A 21,025-nucleotide genomic window follows, 5' to 3' on the forward strand; every position below is an offset into this window, starting at 1 on the left:
ACTTTGTGAGTCCAGAATCATTTTGAGTTGGCCAACACTCCTGCCTCCTGCCGATTACCTCTCATAGACCGATCAGATCTCGCAGGTTAGGTCTCCTCCGGATTCCATCCGCCAGCCAATGTCGGCTGGCGACCCCCCGGGGGAGAGCCTTCTCTGTTGCAGCTCCAGCCCTCTGGAATGATCTCCCTGTCGAGATCCGGACGCTTACGACCCTCCCAGCTTTCCGCAAAGCCACCAAGTCCTGGCTGCTCCAGCAGGCCGGGGGGGGCTGTGAAACATCCAGCCCCGCGGAAATTGTGAATGTTGTGGTTTTGTTTTTAAAGTGTTGTCTTTGTCTAGTCTTCCCCCTTCCCTTGTCTATTGTGAGCCGCCCGGAGTCCTTCGGGAGTGGGCGGCATACAAGACAAATAAATACAAATACAATACAAATACAACACTTAAATTAAATAAATCAAATTAAATTAGACATGTTCTTTTTATGGTAATTCAGTATCACAGGAAAATATAATTTTAAAAATTGATTTTAATTTCTGTTTTTCAACATAACAAAACATTTAATAATAATTTTCATTTTTGAGCAAGATTTTGATGGAAACAATTTCCAACTTGTACAAAATATATAAATAATGCAATAAGGCTGCATTCCTACACACATATAATTGCAAATATATTCATTATGTCCAGCAGGACTCACTTCTGCATATCCACACTTGTAGTAAACATATGAAAGTGATACATGTAATACAAGTAAGGCTTATCTTAAACATCACAGTACCAATTAAAAGTGCCTAATGTCATCACATAGATTTCCGGAATGACAATTATAATGTCTAATTTAAAATGCTGCAATTAACATTTAGCTAATTTCATTAGCTCCACTTCACAGTAAAACAAATACTACTGAGAATACAGCTAGGAATGTTACTTACACTTATTTTATGCGTACCTTTTTTCATCTAAAACAGTGTTTCTCAACCTTGGCAACTTGAAGATGTCTGGACCTCAACTCCCAAAATTCCCCAGCCAGCATTCGCTGGCTGGGGGATTCTGGGAGTTGAAGTCCAGACATCTTCAAGTTACCAAGGTTGAGAAACACTGGTCTAAAACCTAGTCTATTGTGTATTTCCTCAAGACCTAATTGATTAATAGACCTATGTAAAATCATTTAGACTTGTATTGACAAGTTTTCTCCCCCGAAGTAAACAATTCCTTGGAACTGGCCAAAATGCTTCAAAGTTGGACAGCATCAATGCATTTGGTGGAATTCAGCATATTCTGATTCTGTCCATCATGGAAGAGTTTTGGTGCACCAGGAAAGCCTCTGGTAGGTTGCTTTGGTGTGTCAGCAGTGCCCATAGTATTTAATGGAAGACACTACAAGCTCTGCAGGAGAAGACTGGGAGGGGCTGAAAAGCAAACTAATGCAAAATGGTAAGGGGCTATGTTGCTTCATGAAGGATGCTTTATCTGAACATTTATTGAAGCAAAGGCATCATTCAAATATTATATGGTTATTGTTGCCTAATTGACATTATAGGCAGAGTTTACAAATAATGTTCACCTTCTTACCAAGTCACATAGAAACAGCTGGGAGTAATATTCAGAACTGAAAATCAGGCTCCCACAATGGTTAATTGTAGCTTGTAGAGGGCAGTCAAGGCAACATTAATGTCATTATATAATAACAACATATACATTTTTACTAGCTGTTGTCAGGAAAATGTGGTTAATACCCTTGAATTATCTAGTTAGGCGTGTGCATGCAATTGTATACATTTTTAGCATGACCGGGCAGTTTAAAGCTTCACTGTACTAGTGATGGCGATGGCTTGATTTAGAAGAGTATAGTTAAACTTTTTTCCAAATGAAGTGAAATCTTAATTTCCTATTGCATTGACTTATAGTATGCAGTAGTTACATGATTATGTCTGTATGCAAGTACATTTATTCATCTGGACAGCAATGAATGACAACATACAAATGTGCAACAACTTAAAATTAATTTTTTTAATGAATTAAGTCTTGCAAAATTGAAAAGACTGCTTTTATGCTGAATTTTCCTGAATCGCTGCATTGGAAATACTGTATAAATGGACCACAAATAACTTCTGAATAGTTATTTCCAGCCATGCTTTATTTAAAATCCAATTACCTTTAGTTTCATATGATTAATAGCTATTTTAATTTAATCCTACTCATTACACACTACTAAACCCACTCATGCTACCTTGTTAATGAAGAGACCTGAAACAGTAAAAAAAAGTCCCCTGTGATTCAAATAATGTACAGATCAGGATTAAAATGTTCTCAATCTTAAACCACAGTGCTCTTGAAATCAGTTAAATAACATAAAGTATAAAAACATACACTACTAATCTGTGAACTGCTTTGCGTGATATATAGAGACTGATTAAATTTCAAGTGTTAAAATGAATTCTCAGTCTCATGCATTTATACCACACCCAAAACTGATTACCTAGTTCAGTGTTTTTCAACCACTGTGCCGCGGCACACTAGTGTGCCGTGACATAGTGTAAGGTGTGCCGTGGGAAAAACACCCGCCGGGTGTTTTTGCCTCGGGACATCTCTGTGTCCCGAAAGTTGCTTTTGGGACACAGGGATGCCTCTATTAAGTCCCTGCGGCCCCGCGTTTACTTTAAAAACGCAGGGACTGCCGGGAGGTAGCGCACGCAGGGACGTCACTGACGTCCCATGCATGCGCCCATAGCAACAATCGCGGAGGATTCAAGAGAATTACTTTATATATAGTCAATATGGGCACAGAGTTAAAAAATTTTAACATCTTCTAATGGTGGTGTGCCTCGTGATTTTTTTCATGAAAAAAGTGTGCCTTTGCACAAAAAAGGTTGAAAAACACTGACCTAGTTTACCCAAAGTATTTACAGATCCATCTGTAAAAGTGTTTTTCTCTGAAAACCTATAAGAATTACTGGGCTCTTCCTCCTTTTTTTCACTATTTCTTTGTTGTTCCAAATGTACTACTATTAAGCAGTAAAGAGATCCAAGTAAAAACTTTGTTTTACAATAAGTCCTTCAATACAGCACTATTAATTGATTGATTTTTCTAGTTAAACAAGCTTGCTAATGTTAGCAGAGCTTCAATTCTACTGCAAATGATGGAAATTTTAAGCATATGAAATGTAAAAAGAACCTGACATTCAACTGAATATTGTAGACAAGTTTAAATGCTAAAGGTCAAATATGCCTGCCATGCTATAATATACCCTTGGTTAATATATGATCCTACAAGCAAGTTTATTTCAGAGGGCTTGGAAGCAGAATTTATTAAAGCTGTTTTATATTAATTTATTCTTATCACCATAGATTTAAATGATGCCCTTATGGAATGGCTTATCAATATGGATACAGCTATAATAATCTCTCTCTTCTCCAAAGACTTAATATATTCTGATATTTAGATTTATACCATTCGTTTTATAAGATAATCTGCTCAGTAGAATTAGAAGGCTTTGACAACCTCAGAAACCAAAAAGGGGCAATTTATAGTTCGAATTTATCTTCTAAGTAAACACAAATAATGAAAGAACCAATACAAAGCATTAAAAAGCTAAAATAGAAAGATCTATTAAGTAGCTATTAGAGTAAAACTAAATGGAACTAAGTCCAAACCATCTGAATCTGGTTCTTTTTTTTATTATGGCCACTATTTAGATAGCTTTAAAGGGGATAAAATAAGTTCATAGAAAATTAAATGATTAGAAATCACTTTATGTGATGGTGTCAAGCTAATTCCAAAGGCCGAAGCAGCATGTGCGTGCGTGCGTGCGTGTATGTATGTATCAGGGGTGGGTTGCTAATCCCTTCCCAACTGGTTCGGTTGGAACGGGGCCGGCGGCGTCCTTGTGCACGTGCGCAGTTCACGCATGCGTCTTAGCACCTGCGCGATGCTCCAGCTGTTCGCGGAGACTCGCGCAGGCGCTGTATGTGCCATCCAGCTGCTCGCAGAGAATCACGTAGGCGCTGTATGTGCCATGCGCCTGCATGGAAGCGCAGAAGCCTTCAAAGACCGGTAAGGAGCGCGGGCGGGCGGGTGGGCCCTTCGCTGTTCCCGGAAGTTACTTACTTCTGGGTTCGCCGACCAACCGGTTCGCGGGGACTGCCGCGAACCGGTTGAAACCCACCCCTGGTATGTATGTATTAACTTTGGGACAAGAGAATTTCCTCGCAGATGCACATTTTACAATGAAACATCAGTATAGCTGCAGTGCTTGGCTGCCATAAGTAATTTGGATCAGCAATGTATTGGTATACCAATAAAGATAAACCAGATGCAATGGTTTCAACGAATGATAGGATACATCTGTGGGACTTGTGGAGTGAAGGTTTTTTCAGTATTATTTGTATAACTTCATGGGACACGTTGTGGTGATCTTAAATCATAAGAAGCAGGACAATGTTGGGCTGAGCCTAGTTCACAAATTTTAAACCATACTTTAAGATAAACATCTAGTTGCTGAAAAGCTTTTACCAACACAGTTGTTAGTCAAAGACCAATAGCATTGCTTAATACCAAAACCGTCTCTACCAATGTTAAAATAAAATACAAGACATTCTTTAGTTATATTTCTACTGTGATAAAAGATACCTTTTTTTAAAAAAAAAAAACTTTGTTTCTTAAGTATTATTGCACCAATGACTCATCCCATGGAAAATCATAACTTCTAGCTGTTTTCTAAAGAGTTCTCATTCTTTGACGCCTTCCTTCTGTTGTTCAAGTTCACTCAAGAGATTTTTGCCTGGTATTCCTGCTTTTGTGGCAAACAAAATAGCAGCCTGCTTAAACCCTAGAGACTTCAGACTTCTGGCATAATCGGCAAATATTGCATGGATTAATTTCTGTGAAAGGCAGGTTAAGGAATATAGAAATGAACAATCAGATATCAGACTTCTGGATGACAATGCTTAAAACTGGCACTGCGTTTTAATCCTGCCGTTAGAGCTGAAATATTTGACACTGAAATGTTTCCAGTTTTAACACCCTGCCTGTTATCATTTAGGTACTTTGGATATGTTATGCTTTTTATTTTTGTCTTAGACTGAAAAAAAGGTTTACATGCACAGCATCTAGTAATAAAGCCACTGTTAGTAGATTTCTATCAGAGGTGGGTTCCTACCAGTTCGCACCTATTCGGTAGAACCGGTTTGTCAAATCCACCGAACCAGTTAGAAGAGGTTCCACCAGTGGATCCGGAAAGCAGGCTACACCTACAGAAGAGGTTCCAAAATTTTTTGAAACCCACCACTGTCCTTGGATATGATTATTCTACACTATCATGCTCATATTTATAAAACTCAGCGCCTCTGTGAAAGGTAAGGATGACTACTGCGTTTGTGGTGCAATCAGAACATTGCATGTGTTGAAGTTGTTTTAACGCAAACCAAAGATGCCTTTTAAAAAACAAGTTTACATCATATTCTTATGCATGCCAGTGCTGTGTGTGAGGTAATTTAAGGAGGTTCTGACAAGTGTCATCAGCATCTTCATATCCAGTCACATGGGCGGCAAGCCACTCCCACAAAGGAGGCCACACCCACAGAGTAGTTTCGAACAATTTTTGAAACCCACCACTGATTTCTATGCTTGAATTTATGCATAATTAAAAAAGGATATTTGCATCTTCATTAACTTCAATAGTGCCATACTTAAGGCAGGCCTCAAGAAACAGTGCAGCTCGGTCAAAATGCCTCATACTGTTGAAAAGAAGAATAAATGATTGTGTTAGATAATTGTTTTCATCACTGTACAGAAATACTTCTTCAGATACAGGCAACCAGTGTGGATAAAAATTGATAATTTTTTTTTATTTTTTTATTTAAAAAATCAGATTTTTTAAAATTTAAATGGGATTTTTATATTTTTATCAAATGTATTTTAATAAAATGCTTTTGGACTAAATATCTATCTAAAGGTAGTTTTCTATTTAAGATACATTAATAATTTAGTTTATTCAGCATGGCATGGAGCTTAATTATATAGCATGAGGCTTTATATTCTGCAATATTGGGAATGTCGGTGAGTCAACAGCAGGTCAGAGGAGGAACTGCTACGGGACAGAGATGACAGCTGCTCTTTAAAAATTATGATTTACATTGAATTGATTTAAATCAAGCCTTTTTATTAGTGATTTAAATCATGATTTAAATCAAATTACCCTCCATGCAATAGACACAATGGTGCCTTTGATGCAAAACTACCAGTTCAGTCACAAAAATGTAAATAAGAATCAATAAAATATATGTGTTTCTATTGATAAAAGCAAATAAAAATATTATTATTTGAATATATTATGTGCTCACTTGGAAAAATGTATGGTGATAGACATAAGATTTGGATCACTTCCATTTTATGTTATTTGATTTCATTTTCAGTATTTTTCAACTTGTATATATTTATGTTAATTATTTACAAAAAAGTAACTGACACCTGGAAAGTATACTACAAGCCTCTATAAAAACAGAGTTCCTACTAAGGAATTTTTATTTACATTTTTATTTATATATTTCTACACTAGATTTTCAGTCAGAATAAAACTTGAAATAGGCAATACTACAAACACCTCACAACTCCCATTTACTTAATATCAAAAGGTACTGTTGTTGTTATTATTATTATTATTATACAATTGTATTATACAATTATTATTATTATTTATTAGATTTATAGGCCGCCCAATCCCGGAGGATTCCGGGCGGCTTACAAAGAAAGAGAAAAGAAAAGTAAAAATAAAAGAATAATTTAAAATTCCCAACACGCATACGTTCTGATCGGGGCTGGACCTTAATAAGGTCAACAGCCCCAGGCCTGCCGGAAGAGCCAGGTTTTAACAGCTTTTCTGAAGGCCATGAGAGTGGGTAAGGTCCGGACCTCTGGGGGTAGCTGATTCCACAGGGTCGGAGCAGCCACAGAGAAGGCTCTCCTCCGGGGGCCCGCCAGCCGAAACTGTCCGGCTGACGGCATCCGAAGGAAGCCCACCCTGTGGGATCTTATCGGCCGTTGGGAGGTGTGTGGCAGTAGGCAGTCTCGCAGATATCCTGGTCCTGATATTGTTGATATTGTTCCTTAAGCAATCCAATACTTAACGTCATATTTATACACTGAATTAACTCAGACTAATTCCCAGATAGTTTGTCATCCCTAAATCAGATTATTTATAGAATATACTTTTTCTCTGTAAACATATTTGAACTGACAGGCATCTTTATTCAGACAGACATCTAAATGGCTTCTGTTTTGATTTTCAAGAGGTTGCATCGAGTTGATATTGTATGTTTTAAATGTTATTTTTTTAAGTGCAAAATATACAGAGGAGTGGTTTATGTTGTTAAATAAAAAGGAACTGACCTATGTAACATCTCAGCCACTCTCATGAAACAACCCAGGGAAAGAAGAACAAGTATTGCCTTGGATTTTTGATTGATTTGTGGAGAACAAAGATGATCCACCCAACGCTTCAAAACATCTGCGCATTCTTCTGCATTCAGGCGAACCTTGGAAAGATTCAAAGTATTTGAATACACTCTGGAAGCCAAGTCACATGTGCCAGTAAGGTACCTAAATGTAACAACTCTTCATTTATATCACTTGCTTTACATTATTTTCTAATTGTTTAGAGAATAATGAGAAACAGTCTGCAATTTTTGAAAAATGACATTGATAGATATCCACCAGTAATCTTGTTCATTCATGGTTTATGACTATTTTCAAACACTCCCTATGAATACATCAGCCACTATTTTTCTCAACTTTTTAATTATACATGCCATTATTTCTTAAAAAGGACCGAAGCATATAGGATACGTGTTGTGGCCCAGCAGGAGCCGTTGGAGCTGCCACCAGACTCCGACAACGAGGGGCCCTATGAGTTGGCTCTGGAGGATCCTGGACAGGGTTCCGACTTCGAGCAGGGTGCAGAGAGGCTGGTTGGCCACCAGGAGGCACCTGAGCCTTGGACCAGTGGGGAGGAGACAAGGGAGAGTGAACCGGAAGCCAGTAGTGAGTTCTTCCTGGATGCACGCCATCGAAGAGCTAATAGGCGTCAGGAACAATTACGCAATTACAGGAGGTAATTGTACTCAGCTGGTGGTCATTAGGCTCCTCTCCAGACTATAAAAAGCTACTTGTACACACGCCCCTCTTTGCAGAAGCCAACACAGAATCGAATGTCGGAGAACTTTGTATGAGCTTGGCAGGCTGGATTGCTGCCAAGCCTTATCTGTGTTTATTGCTGCCCAAGCCTGTCTGTGCCGGGTTGCTGCCAAGGACCTGTTTGTCTGTTAATTAAATGCCGTAATTTATCTCTGACTCGGAGTGTGCTTTGGTGTGGAACGAGAGGGGTCAGAACAGAGAAGCATCCTACCTTTGCAAGCCATGCAGCTCGATTCCATTCCCCATAGGTTTGTAGGTAACGACAGGCATCAGCAGCTTTATCTATTAAACACAATAGCTGGACACCCTCTGGGGAAAATGGAAAAGGGTAGGTACTGAATCTTAATGAGTCACAGTTCAAATTAAAAAAAAAGTTATCAGAACTTTTCCAGTTCAAAATGATGGACAACTGCTTTTTGTAGAGGGTAAAGTACAAACAGCTTCCTAATTTATAACCTTCAGATTCAATTTTAGGGTATTCACCACCATTTAATACTCTTTTGATCTTCAACCCATGACAAGCTCCCCCCCCCAAAAAAAAGAGAGATACAGGTAGTCTTCAACTTAAAACCACAATTCAGCCCAAAATTTCTGTTGCTAGGTGAAACATTTGTTAAGTGAGTTTTGTCCCACTTTACGACTTTTCTTGTCGTAGTTGTTAAGTGACTCACTGTAGTTATTGAGTTATTAACACAGTTGTTAAATGAATCAGGCTTCCCCATTGACTTTGCTTCTCAGAAAGTCGCAAAAGGTGATCACATAACTCCAGGACACTGCAACTGCAATAAACACATGCCAGTTGCCAAGCATCTGAATTCTGATCACGCGACCATGGGGATGCTGCAACGGTCGTAAGTATGAAAAACAGTCATAAGTAACTTTTTAAAAGTGCCGTTGTAACTTTGAACAATCACTGAGTGAATTGATGTAAGTTGAGTACTACCTGTATATAAAAATGTCAAAGCAGAATTCGTTTGCGCTCTACATGGGGCTGCCCTTTAAGAGTGTTCGAAGACTTCAGCTTGTCCAGAATGCAGCCGCGCGAGCGATTGTGGGTGCACCTCGGTACACCCACGTCACACCTATCCTTCGCGAGCTGCACTGGCTGCCCATTGGTCTCCGGACACGCTTCAAGGTGCTAGTCGTTACTTTTAAAGCCCTACATGGTATCGGACCTGGGTACTTGAGAGACCGCCTCCTGCCAATTACCTCCCAAAGACGGGTTAGATCCCACAGACTAGGTCTCCTCCGAATTCCATCTGCCGGCCAATGCCGGCTGGCAACTCCCCGGGGGAGGGCCTTCTCTGTGGCTGCTCCGGCCCTCCAGAATGATCTCCCCGTCGAGATCCGGACCCTTACCACCCTTCCTGCTTTCCGCAAAGCTACTAAGACCTGGTTGTTCCGGCAGGCCTGGGGCTTCTGAATCTTCCAGCCCCATCTGAGGTATGAATGTTGCTGTTTTTTTTAATTGTCTGTCTTTTTACTTTTATTTTGTACCCTCTCCCCCCAGATTGTTAGCCGCCCTGAGTCTCTCGGGAATAGGGCGGCATACAAATTGAATAAACCTTAACCTTAACCATTTAGTCACAATATTTGACTGGTGACAGTATTTGCCTCTATTTCGCCTCCATTCTTTTTAATGTACTAATAAAAAAAAAAGACCTGTAGAAATAAGATCATGTTTATCAATCTTTGTACTTTAAAAAGACAGTGTGAGATCTAACATTCCCCTCTTAGCTAAATAATAACATGCATTTTACTAGCTGTATGCTCAAACCTTTGAGGCGTTCTTATCAGAACTCATTATAGAGAATGGAAATTATACCTGCCAGCTTTCCATTGGCAATCATGTTTGTTGCTACCAATTTAATGGTACTTTGGGAAGGGCCCGAGGAAGTAACTGTGGTGACAAGACATGCCTTGAGTGAATCACAATAATAATAAGGGTTCTCGGCACTGGTTTCCAAAAGCAACTGCACAGCTCTGTCAGTCTGGAAAGAAGAAAAAGATAACTATCAGAGTGTAACAATTTACATCACTGTTGTGACTCAGCAGTTCTGCTGAGAGTCTTTTTGGGATCAAGATTCATTAGGCAGCTGGGAGTGGTTAGAAGCAAGTTGGGAGATAAAAGGAGGGATGCTGCCACGCCCCAGTCGCTGGAGTCAACGTTCCTTCGTGTGTTCCGTGTTTGGGAAAACATTGTTTGATTACCAATCGTGATTTATGCCTGTTACACTTGGACAAGTGCTTTGGTGTTTCATGTAAAACTGATCCGTGGAGACGGTGGAAGAACTGCAGCGTTTGTAACAGCTTTTGTTTTGAATTCTTATCAGAGATTTATGTTTATGTTATTTCTGGGCTCGAAGCCAGTTTGAACTGAAAACTGATAAAGAAAAATCCTTTTAAGTTATTTGCCTGCGTTTGTTAACGAGCCGTGAAGGGGGGGACAGAACATATCGCCAATATTGCTTAATATTCTCCTATATTTCTAATAAAATATATGTATCAAAGAAGATTAAATCAACACAAAAAGTCCAATTGGCGGCACCAACCTGGCCCAAAAGCAAGAGTTGATCTGTGCATTTCCTTGTGTGATCATAATTTGATCTTTTAACTTCTTGAATGTTGACTCTTTCAAGCTGGAATTTCTGCAGGAATCATAGAAAAAAAATACATTTTTTGATAAAGGATAAAATCAAAAGTAAATTTGGTTCAATTTACATTGGGCCAATTGGGTTTCAGTTCCATATTCATGTATGTAGCTAAAAATATGGTGATAAAAACATATGAAAAGCTTTTGAAAAAGGGTTAAAACTGCAAAATAAGGAAGTTAAAGTAAACTGGGTAGCAAACCGGTATCAGAATTAAGTAAATAGTAACAGAGACGCAAAGGGAATCTATACAAATAAAAATGTAAATGTTATTTTGTTAAAAATCTTAAATCCCTGAAAGTTCTTCACCGATTGCTTTGAAATTTTGACACAAGGTTGCATTCGAATACGCGCATGTTTTTAATATACCTGTATTATATAGATGACACACCTGTGATGGGTAAAAACATGCTTTTTTGAGGTAAAAACATGCTTTTTTGAAAACCAGTGCCATCTGTTGGATGTAAAAGCAATACACACTATACTAAATATTTCACGATTCCTTTTCAATGTTTCCGATTGCATTGTTATATTGAATTTATGATTTCGATTTAATTTTGATTTAATTATTGTGTGTGACATTGCGTTGGAATTGAGCTGTGTCATTTACCATAGCGTTCATTTTGTGAGTTTAGTATATTTGGAACAGTTCGGCCTCTCTCCAGCTTCGTCCTGACGGTCCCTTTATATGTGTGGCTGGCCCGGGAGAGGAAGAAGATGGCGCAGCTCGCAATTCTGCCTCGGTGGGCTGACAGCTGCAGTAGCAGCTGTGCCAGCTTGGAGGACTTCCCGCCTGGCCTGCTGGCCCAGCTGATGCCGCCTCCCCCGGCCTCCGCTGCTGCCTCCATCTCGGCCTCCTCCTGCCCTCCCGGGGCGCCTCCACCGCAGAGCCTGGCGCTGCTCTCGCAGGGAAGAGGAGGCGTCGGGGATCCGACGGGCGCCCAGTTGAAGAAGAGCGGCTTCCAGATCACCAGCGTGACCCCAGCGCAGATTTCGGCCAGCCTCAGCTCCAACAACAGCATCACCGAAGACAAGGAGAACTATGATGACCTGGATGAGTCGCACACTGAGGACTTCTCCTCCAAGACTCTGGACATCTCGCTCTCCCGGGACACTGAGCGGGGGAGCCTGAGCGCAGCTCCTCCGAGAAAACGCTCAACAACTTTCATGAGGCCAACAGCCCCGGCGCCATCTCCCCCAACCAGCCTCACCCGGCCCAGCAGCCCTGAGGCCTGACCAATGGCAGCACCCACCCACCGCCCCACTACGCCCACGGAGGACACCCCCAGCCTCCCTCCTACATTGGGTCCCCCCGCCCATCTCTGGAGGGGCCCCATACAGCGCGTTGTTATGGAGGCTGCCCATTGCAGGGAGCTTGGAGGACATCAGGCTGGGGCCTGCGGGAGTGTCCTCCATGACAGCTCTTGCAGGGGCCACCATGGCTCACTTCCACGCGGGGGACGCCTCTGCCGGGGGAGCCGTGGCTGGTGCAGTGAGTGGCAATCGTATGACCCTGCCCAGAGGGAACCACCCTGGGAATGTTTCTTTCTTTGCATGCTGTTGGTAAATGTGCCCGGTCTAACGTCTTTCCAGCAATTGAAAATTGTTTCTCACATGGACAATTATATGTTGCCTGATCTAGAGTCAGCAAACCAGACAATCTCTATATCTGCACAGACAATGAAACAACAAAAAATATTGTATACCCACAAGCATTGTGAAATTAAACATATTAGAAACTTGCGCTTTCTCTTTTCTTTCTTTTCCATTTAACCAGACTGGGCCACAGCAAGGCGTGGCCGGATACAGCTAGTTAGGAATAAGAATGAATGAAATATTAAGTGAGCATTCACAAAGCCCTGAGGCTTTGGTTCAGATTATGGATGTGGGTACAAGTAGAATATGCATATGATAAAAATGCTAAGAGTAAGCTTTCCTTAATGGTCAATAGTATTAATAATCCAATTATGCTACCTCATTTTGCTATGAAGAAAAATGAAGATTTCTGCTTATCACTGAAGTGACACAATTGTTTACTTTTTACATGTTAGTAAACAGAAATTGTGATAGAAAAGCTCTCTATAAGCTTCTGAAATTCATCATAACCAAACTAATTAGGATAATGATTGTGCACAAAAAAGTTTAATTGGGCCTCAGGTTGTAGGATTGTATGAATGTAAGCATAAAATTTTCTACACTTCTACCAGACAGAACTTCTATAAATTAAATGATTCTTGCATTGTACAAATTGCAAGAAGTGGTACTAACATATATGCAGATATATGAGTTCTACTCCATCAAAAAATAATAACCATTGTGTTTGTACTTCCAAAAGCTTCAAAAGAAACGAGAACAGGCTTGTGAAAATTATTAAAGAATGTTCTGTGGATTTGAATGGGCTTAAAATTTTAAAAATCAAGCAATACCTGGAAATAGGAATTTTCACAGAGAATATCGTAACATATATCTAGCGGACTGATCCAGTTTTCTTGAGAAGCAAGTCCATCTTCTGCCTTTATGGTTAATGATTTGTTGCAGGAATAAGTATGCAAATAATGGGCAGCAACAGTCCAAAAGTGTAGTTCAGATTCATCCCCGTACAGCCTGCGAAAAATAAAAACCTACATTAATAGTTCAGATTTAAAATCAATGAGTGCATTCGCACATCCTGTGAAACCAGGCTGCACTCTCAGATGTATTTTATTTCTTTAAATTTATTTACAGACTCTCTATTCTTAGGAGCCTAATATAATTAATACAGGAAAAATACTAAAATTATCAGTGAGGTAATATAAAAAGGCTTGACTGGAGAAAATCGTCTGAACTGTTTTCCTGAAAGCAGGAAGATACAGGACTAAATACAATTCTTGATGGTATAACTTAAGATGGAATAACTGAAGGCTACAACTCCTGTCATCTTTGACTATTTAACATGCAGAGAGGGAGTTATGGAAGCTGTAAGAAACAGCTGGAAATTTGGGAAACACTGTGCTAAAGGTATTATTCCTAAAGTTGTGCATTATTATGAAATAGTATCACAGACACATTACTTAGACCCAGATTGTCGGGGGCAATATGCTGACTCTGTAAAACTGGTTAGAGAAGGCTGTAAACCACTGTGAAGCGGTATATCACTCTAAGTGCTATTCCTACTGCTCTTCTAAACTCAGTTGCCCATTTAAGATAAAGTTCATCCAACATGCAAGATCTTAAATCCAGTTTAAGGAAATGTATTAATATACTTTACTTCCTCCCCCCCAAATAAGCCATCTCATGGTTTATCCCAAAAGTGCTTTTTCTTTCCTTGAAGATGTTTCACTTCTCATCCTATAAGCTTCTTAAGTTCTTCAAGTCAGAGCTGAAGAAGCTCCTTGGTTGAGAAGCGAAACACCTTCAAGGAAAAAGCAAAAACGAAGTCCAGTTGCCTTTTGGAAAAACACTTTTGGGACAACCATGATCTGGACGACTAAGAATCTCCCTAAACATCTTATGGTTTAGTGCAGAGGTGGGTTCCTACCAGTTTGCACCAGTTCGGTAGAACCGGTTCGTCAAATCTACCGAACCGGTTAGAAGAGGTTCCACCAGAAAGCAGGCCACACGTACAGAAGAGGTTCCAAATGTTTTTGAAACCCACCACTGACACACACACACAGACTCACACAGACAGAGAAAGAAAAGAAGAAAAAAAGAAAAAAGAAAGAAAAAGTGAGAGAGATGAAAGAAAAATGGAAAAAGGGACAGAGAGACAAAAGGAAAGAAAGAGAAAGAGAGAGAGAACACATGGCCGGCAAGCCACTCCCACCAGGTCACATGACTAGCAAGCCACTCCCACAAAGGAGGCCACACCCACAGAGTAGGTTCGAAAATTTTTTGAAACCCACCACTGGTTTAGTGTCATGGATAGGCTTACACTAGATACTAAGACTTGGTTTCCACAACATGCTGTTCCAAAAACCTGTGCAATTGATTGAGCATTCTGCAGAAATCCAGCCAAGGTACTTCACAGATACCAAAAAAGCAATATCCCATAAATGTTATGATTTCCCTATCCATCTGCAACAGTAAAAAATACTGGATTGTTAACCAATATTATCTCAGAATTAATAGGATAAATGGAAACATTTCTGTCACAATAGCTATTACACTTAATTTTACAATAGTTGAAGTAAATAATTATAACTAAACAAACCAATATATTATCCTAATGAAATTTTCCTTACTTTTTTCATTTCTGTACAAAAATTAATGCAGCACTAATTGTATCTAATCCTGGTTGATCTACACTGCTAAACATAAATAGTGTACCAATTCTGAAACAGAAAATATTCAGGTTTAGCATTATATAAGAACTATTATTAAAATAAACTTGTTGAGGTTATTTAGGAAATGTTATATTACCTTGAAACTAATAAGCATCGCTGCAAAAGAGTGAACTCTGGATCAAGCAAAAGTTTCTTGACATCACTGTAAAAAGTTAAACCATTTCAGGCATATATTCTGAGTTCCTCCCCTTTTACCAAAGACAGTTTCAAAAAGAACAAAAACGAACAGCTTTCTCGAAAAGCAAACTATTCACATTCATTTTAACAGAATGAAAACAATAAATTAAAAATACAACTGAACTGTACCTTACCAACTTTACATACTAGTGAAGATAAAAGTATTGTACTATTGCACCAAGACTATTGCATCTTTAAAAATGTCTGCGCAAAAAGGAAGTTATTTCTACATATTCTAGGCATAGCTATAAACATTACATACAGACGCAGAAACGCAATTATACACACTGTTCAATTAATGACTTATAATGTTATAAATGAACACCTATAATTATAGAAGAACTTGTATCAACTGTGTAACCATATAGGACAATTTGGCCTAGTTGATATGAAATAATAGTGTATAGCCAAATGTTTACATATTGTAAAGAATCTTGACTTTTCTATGGAAATATTTTTCTAGTCTTTTACTAGCAATAGAAAGGCAAAAATTTCATGTTCAATAGCCTGAAATTCATAAATGTGAATTAGCAACAATTTTTGCTAAAGGCACAAACCCATAGTACATTAATTTCATCAAAGTATTGCCTTAACAATTGTTATCAAATTCTGATTAGATGTGATTATATAATGGCATCATAGATATTACAATATTTTTAAATATTGTTATAAATATGTTACATATCTGCTGAACAAAATGAGAAATAATATATCAAGCACATCAGTATGACTACATGTATTAATATCTATCCAAGAAAAACTGATACTGGAAACTAAGAAGTTTCCAGCATCAGAACTAAGCCCTGAGTCCCCCCAGGGAAAAGGGCGGCATATAAATAAACTTCTCAAAAAAAAAAAAAAACTTCTCAAGAAAGCTACTTTAATAAATATGTCAAATTACTGAATCAGACTGTTGGAAAATAAAAACCTAATGCAGCTTGATAGTATAATAAAAGCAAGCAAATATACTTTTATTAATACATTATCTACATGCAAGATATAATATAAGAAACTAAAATATGCTTACTTGGACAATGAATATAACTGATCTTGCAACATATTTTTAATATTTTCATTTTCTGGATAATTGCTGAAAAACAAATGAATAAAGGTTTAAGAGTCAAATATTGATTGCTTATGTGACCTCAAGTTGTTTCAACTCCTAATTACCACAGTAGTCAAATCCTGACAATCTGAAATTAAATTTACATGCTGTTTCTAAGCTCAATTCAGGTCAGACTCACAAGGGGAACCTTTTTACCTTTACATAAAAAGGTAAAGATTTCCTCTACCAGCCGTGTCCAAATCCAGGGGGAATTGCTCATCTCTGAATCATAGCTAAAGAGCAAGCATTCTCTAAAAGATGCTTCTGTGGTTATGTGGCTCATATGACTATACAAGGAAGGCACACAGAATGCTGTAACCTTTCCACAAAAGTGGTACCCATTTATCTACTTGCATTTACATGCTAGGCTGGCAGGAACTGGGGCAAGTAACAGGATCTCACTCCATCACAAAGTACTTAGGTCTTGAACTATCAACCTTCTGGTTGAAAAGCCAGATGCTGATCTTAAACTGCTCAGCCACTGAACCCAACCTTTATAAAACATGTTGCTATTTTCCAAAACCAAAGGCTCCCATAATAAAAGTAAATCTTACATGAATGATATATCCAAAGAATACTTATTATCCCAAGGTTGGTGAAGTAAGAAAGCCTTTAAAGCTAAGGATGCTCTTGGAGGAGGAAGATATGGGCACCACACAGGTTCTACAAATAAAAATAGGCGACGACAAAATAACTAAAATCAATATGAAAGTCAATCTGATGATAAGGCTAATATTTATTCTACCCTTAACTAATAACTACTTTACTGAACTTTTTTGAAAAATGAAATACAAAACGTATTGCCATAGCAAGACCAAATGATTACAGCAGGGGTGGCTGGGGAATTCTGGGAGTTGAAGTCTACAAGTCTTAAAAGTTATCAAGGTTGGACACACCTGGATTTGAGCAAATGAATTAACTTCTTACTGAATTTGTGTGTACTGCTTAGCTATTCAGGATAAGAAAGAGAAAACTGGCAACTAAAGGCAAGTAATGTACATTGAACATCTTAAAAAGTGAATATACTTTTATTTTTGGAGGGAAGAGATTTTGTGTATTAACAGTATTTCTTCAGAATAATGGTTTAGCATTATGTTTAGATTTTAGAACAGATTTTCTTTTGTAAACATTTATATAGAAATAGTTTTATAGAAATGTTATTTGTGCTAGCTTCTCAGAGCCATAGCAACAAAAATATGATATATAGACATTTATTTTTAAAATCATTAAGAGGTTTAGCTATGTCAGAATCCGTTTAATGGCCTTTAGAAAGAAATCTGTGTAAAAGCTTCTTTTTGGTGGTTAAACTCCTAAAATAATTCTTACCCATTGAAAGGTTGTATCTGTTGAAAGCACTATTTGAATTTTGCTAATAGTAAAGAAGACTAGACATGATCACATAACTTTTATCACACATGGCATTATTTATTTTTGTATGGTCTGGATCACTTCATTTTTTGGATCTCCCCGATGAACAGGGACATGATAATAAGGCTGTAGAAAAAATCCAGCCCAACTTCCAACTCACGAGGGATCCAGACTGATTGTTATAACTCTGTATTTTGGTCTTTGGTCTCTCAACTATGAAAATAACTGGACTGATTATTATTGGAAATATATGGCTTAACGATATTTCTCTGACTGTATCACAATGTAGATTCCTAATAGTTAGTTATACAAATACGAGGCTGGGGTTAAAGTATTTCAAATTTTCCCACTGAGGATTATATAAAATATTTCAATATTCAGAAGACAACTTTAAATTTGAAGCAGGTTTTGAGGCCCTCCTTTTGAAGCTCTAGATCTAGACTTAATCTATTTTTGTTTGTTTGTTTAAATCAGTAGAGCCTATTTAATTGCATAGACGTTTTCTGTTCCATTATTATAGACTGAGATTAGAAGGGATAATGTGGGAAGATGTTGGGAAAAGAAACGGTTACTAAACACATAATTAGAGTTGAAAAGCCAATGCAGGTTATGTTTAGTTGCATTTGCACTGACAGATAAATACTGTTTTTAGCTTTATGCCTGCCAGGTATGCAAATTACTGTTTTCAAAAAAGGAACAAAAAAATCAAGTCTCAATTATTAGGAAGAAAACATTTGCAAACAGCATGAATCTATATTTCACAGCAGTTAAACAAAGGTAGGAGTTTGTTATTCATGCAGGAGCAAAAAGTAACATGCAAGTGGAAATAATTGTTTCCTACACGGGTTTTAACAAATTTGGAAAAAACGATTTCATGCCTCAGTCAGCATGGAATGTCAACTCACTTTACTCTTGTGAACTTGGGACAAAAATGAAGCGGAAAAGGATGATTTCTTGTTTGTTTGATTTTGGAGTTCCTATTGTTTTCTATACTTAAATCTTTCATTTTTTCCCCATCAAAACACAGGAGACTAGAATCATTAGGGTGGAAAGCAAATTATCAGAAATATTTCAGTGGAAAATTCTCAGTGGGCTTGTTTTTAAGCTTGAAATAAAATGTTTTCTTTTTTAGTGCATCCTATTATTTCAGTTAATGAGTCAGTGCCATTAACGTAATACAAATTTCTAGACAGATATGAAGTAGGTTACATATCTATAAGGCACTGAATTCCCTGTCCTGTTTTTTTTAAGCAGTAAAGATAAAAGACAATCATACAGTGATATGATAAAGCAGTGCTTTATCACATGGAAAGGGAAAATCCTTCCTACATATAACATTTCACAAAAATATCTGGCAATAAATTAAATATTTAATATTAGAATGTCTGGATATGAGTGAGCCTATGAACAATAGATGTAATTTATGCAACACTCTAGTAATCAAATGGCATAGTAAAAAGCAGAAAGCAGTATTTTAGATTTACAGATTGCAAGTAAAAGTTTTGCAGAAATTATACATTATATTATCTTTCTATACTAAGTAGAAAACTAGACTTTATTTTTAAATGAAACATTATACACACTTTTGTAATTTACATATAATATGAGAATTAAAAAAATGAATGACTGCATTGATAAAAATATTACAGTTGGAAGTATAAAAAATAAAAACATTTTATACACCTATTTTCCAGAAAGTAAAGTTGAATGTAATGGATGTGAACTAAAGGAATCTGTGTATATATGTACATACTGGGTTTTCCCTCTAAATTTTATTTTTATATTTGTGAAGTATTTTTAGTCAGGAATTTTAACCCTTGCTTAACTCTGCTCGAGTGATCATAAAATGCCTAGTCAGACTAGATCACACACAGTTCTCCTGCCTCCTCCTGTAGAGGGCGCTTTTTAGAGGCTTTTTTAAACAGTTAAGCACTAAGCAGAGTCATCCATGGTGACTCTGGCAGCAACTAGCTCAGCCTGACCTCAGCTCTTGCCTGTTTCCTTTTACATTTTTTTTTATTTTCATGATGACAGTGGTGAGGCTCTGCCTCCCCTGCCTGCAAGTCACTGGAATATAGTAATATCAGGCAGACTGTGGGTTCCCCGTGAATTTAGAGAAAGAAGGAAGATCAAGAGCATATAAACCATTATTTTCCATTTGCAAATTGGGATCTTTATATCCAATTCAACATATGAATATATAATGATTTTTTTTTTTGCAGTCAATATTTTGTAAGCAAGAGCTGGAAACAAATAAATCATTTGAAATTGTGACTTATTTAATTTGTGAGCCTGGGGATTTTTTTTTTTTAAATTATCACCTGCACTAGAGTTTTAAAAAAAACAGGTTTTACAATTCATGTACTCTATGTCTACAATTCTGAGTTTTCTTTGCAATTCCACATTGTTCTTATGGTGTAGGTTAAAAATCACCCACGTTATTACACCTACAATTTGAAATTTATGCCATATCTATAAATAAAATATCTTTGTCTCATTCCAATGCTGGCTAAAACATTCCCATTTTACTACAACAATACTGTACAATGCAATTCTACCCCCCCCAAAAAAGGGGGTGGTGGTAGAATGGACCTTAACCTTACCTGACAATTCTTGTTCATCCATTCTAAAGCACGCAGGCTTCATTGTCATTTCTAGCACTCTGATACAACCATCATCTGAAGCTAAGATCACTTTATCTGACGTGCACCAGTCAACATCAAGTATACGGAAACTGACATTTCTGCCACTTCTTAAACTGCTTACCATCTGGACCTAAAAGATACAGCAAATCTTAAGCTATAAATAGTTTATTGACTACTTCATGTAAACATAAGTCAAAAAGAATTTTGCTAATTATTCTGTACACTAATTAATTACTACTATTAATTTCTGGTTTATAATTTATGGAAATTTATTTCATATCTATAACTCAGATTACCTTTTAAAGACATCTACTGTTTCCTGAGTTTTAAAAAAAATCACAAAAATCCTGTAATGTTTTCTTCTTTCTTTCATAGTGATGGTTTTTTTCATTTATTCCCTTATTTAACAGATATCTCTCTCTCACACACACAGAGATGTTATGCTGACAATTTAAACTAAATTATACAGTCAGTGATTGCATGTCCTCTACAGAACCCATATGCTAAATAAATAAAATATTGAAAAACATCCAGTTTCTTGTGATTGATGTATTTCATTGGTTTATAGC

General features: G+C 37.6%; 1 protein-coding gene across 1 annotated transcript in view; it reads right to left on the reverse strand.

Moving 5' to 3' along the window:
* Nucleotides 1-4,614: 4,614 nt before the first annotated feature.
* LOC116514023 (WD repeat-containing protein 11) overlaps nt 4,615-21,025 on the reverse strand; it is a 53,442-nt gene continuing 37,031 nt past the window's right edge. Inside the window, exons 19-29 of the mRNA XM_032225414.1 lie at nt 20,415-20,586; nt 16,998-17,106; nt 16,366-16,428; nt 15,238-15,303; nt 13,266-13,443; nt 10,741-10,836; nt 10,014-10,179; nt 8,400-8,497; nt 7,385-7,530; nt 5,654-5,733; nt 4,615-4,880 (exon numbers count right to left, since the gene is read on the reverse strand). Coding sequence (XP_032081305.1) covers nt 4,726-4,880; nt 5,654-5,733; nt 7,385-7,530; nt 8,400-8,497; nt 10,014-10,179; nt 10,741-10,836; nt 13,266-13,443; nt 15,238-15,303; nt 16,366-16,428; nt 16,998-17,106; nt 20,415-20,586 — 1,329 coding nt within the window. The 3' untranslated portion in view covers nt 4,615-4,725. The remainder of the gene's footprint in view (nt 4,881-5,653; nt 5,734-7,384; nt 7,531-8,399; nt 8,498-10,013; nt 10,180-10,740; nt 10,837-13,265; nt 13,444-15,237; nt 15,304-16,365; nt 16,429-16,997; nt 17,107-20,414; nt 20,587-21,025) is intronic.

Source organism: Thamnophis elegans, chromosome 10 (assembly GCF_009769535.1).
Source record: "Thamnophis elegans isolate rThaEle1 chromosome 10, rThaEle1.pri, whole genome shotgun sequence".
NCBI classification, from domain to species: Eukaryota; Metazoa; Chordata; class Lepidosauria; order Squamata; family Colubridae; genus Thamnophis; species Thamnophis elegans.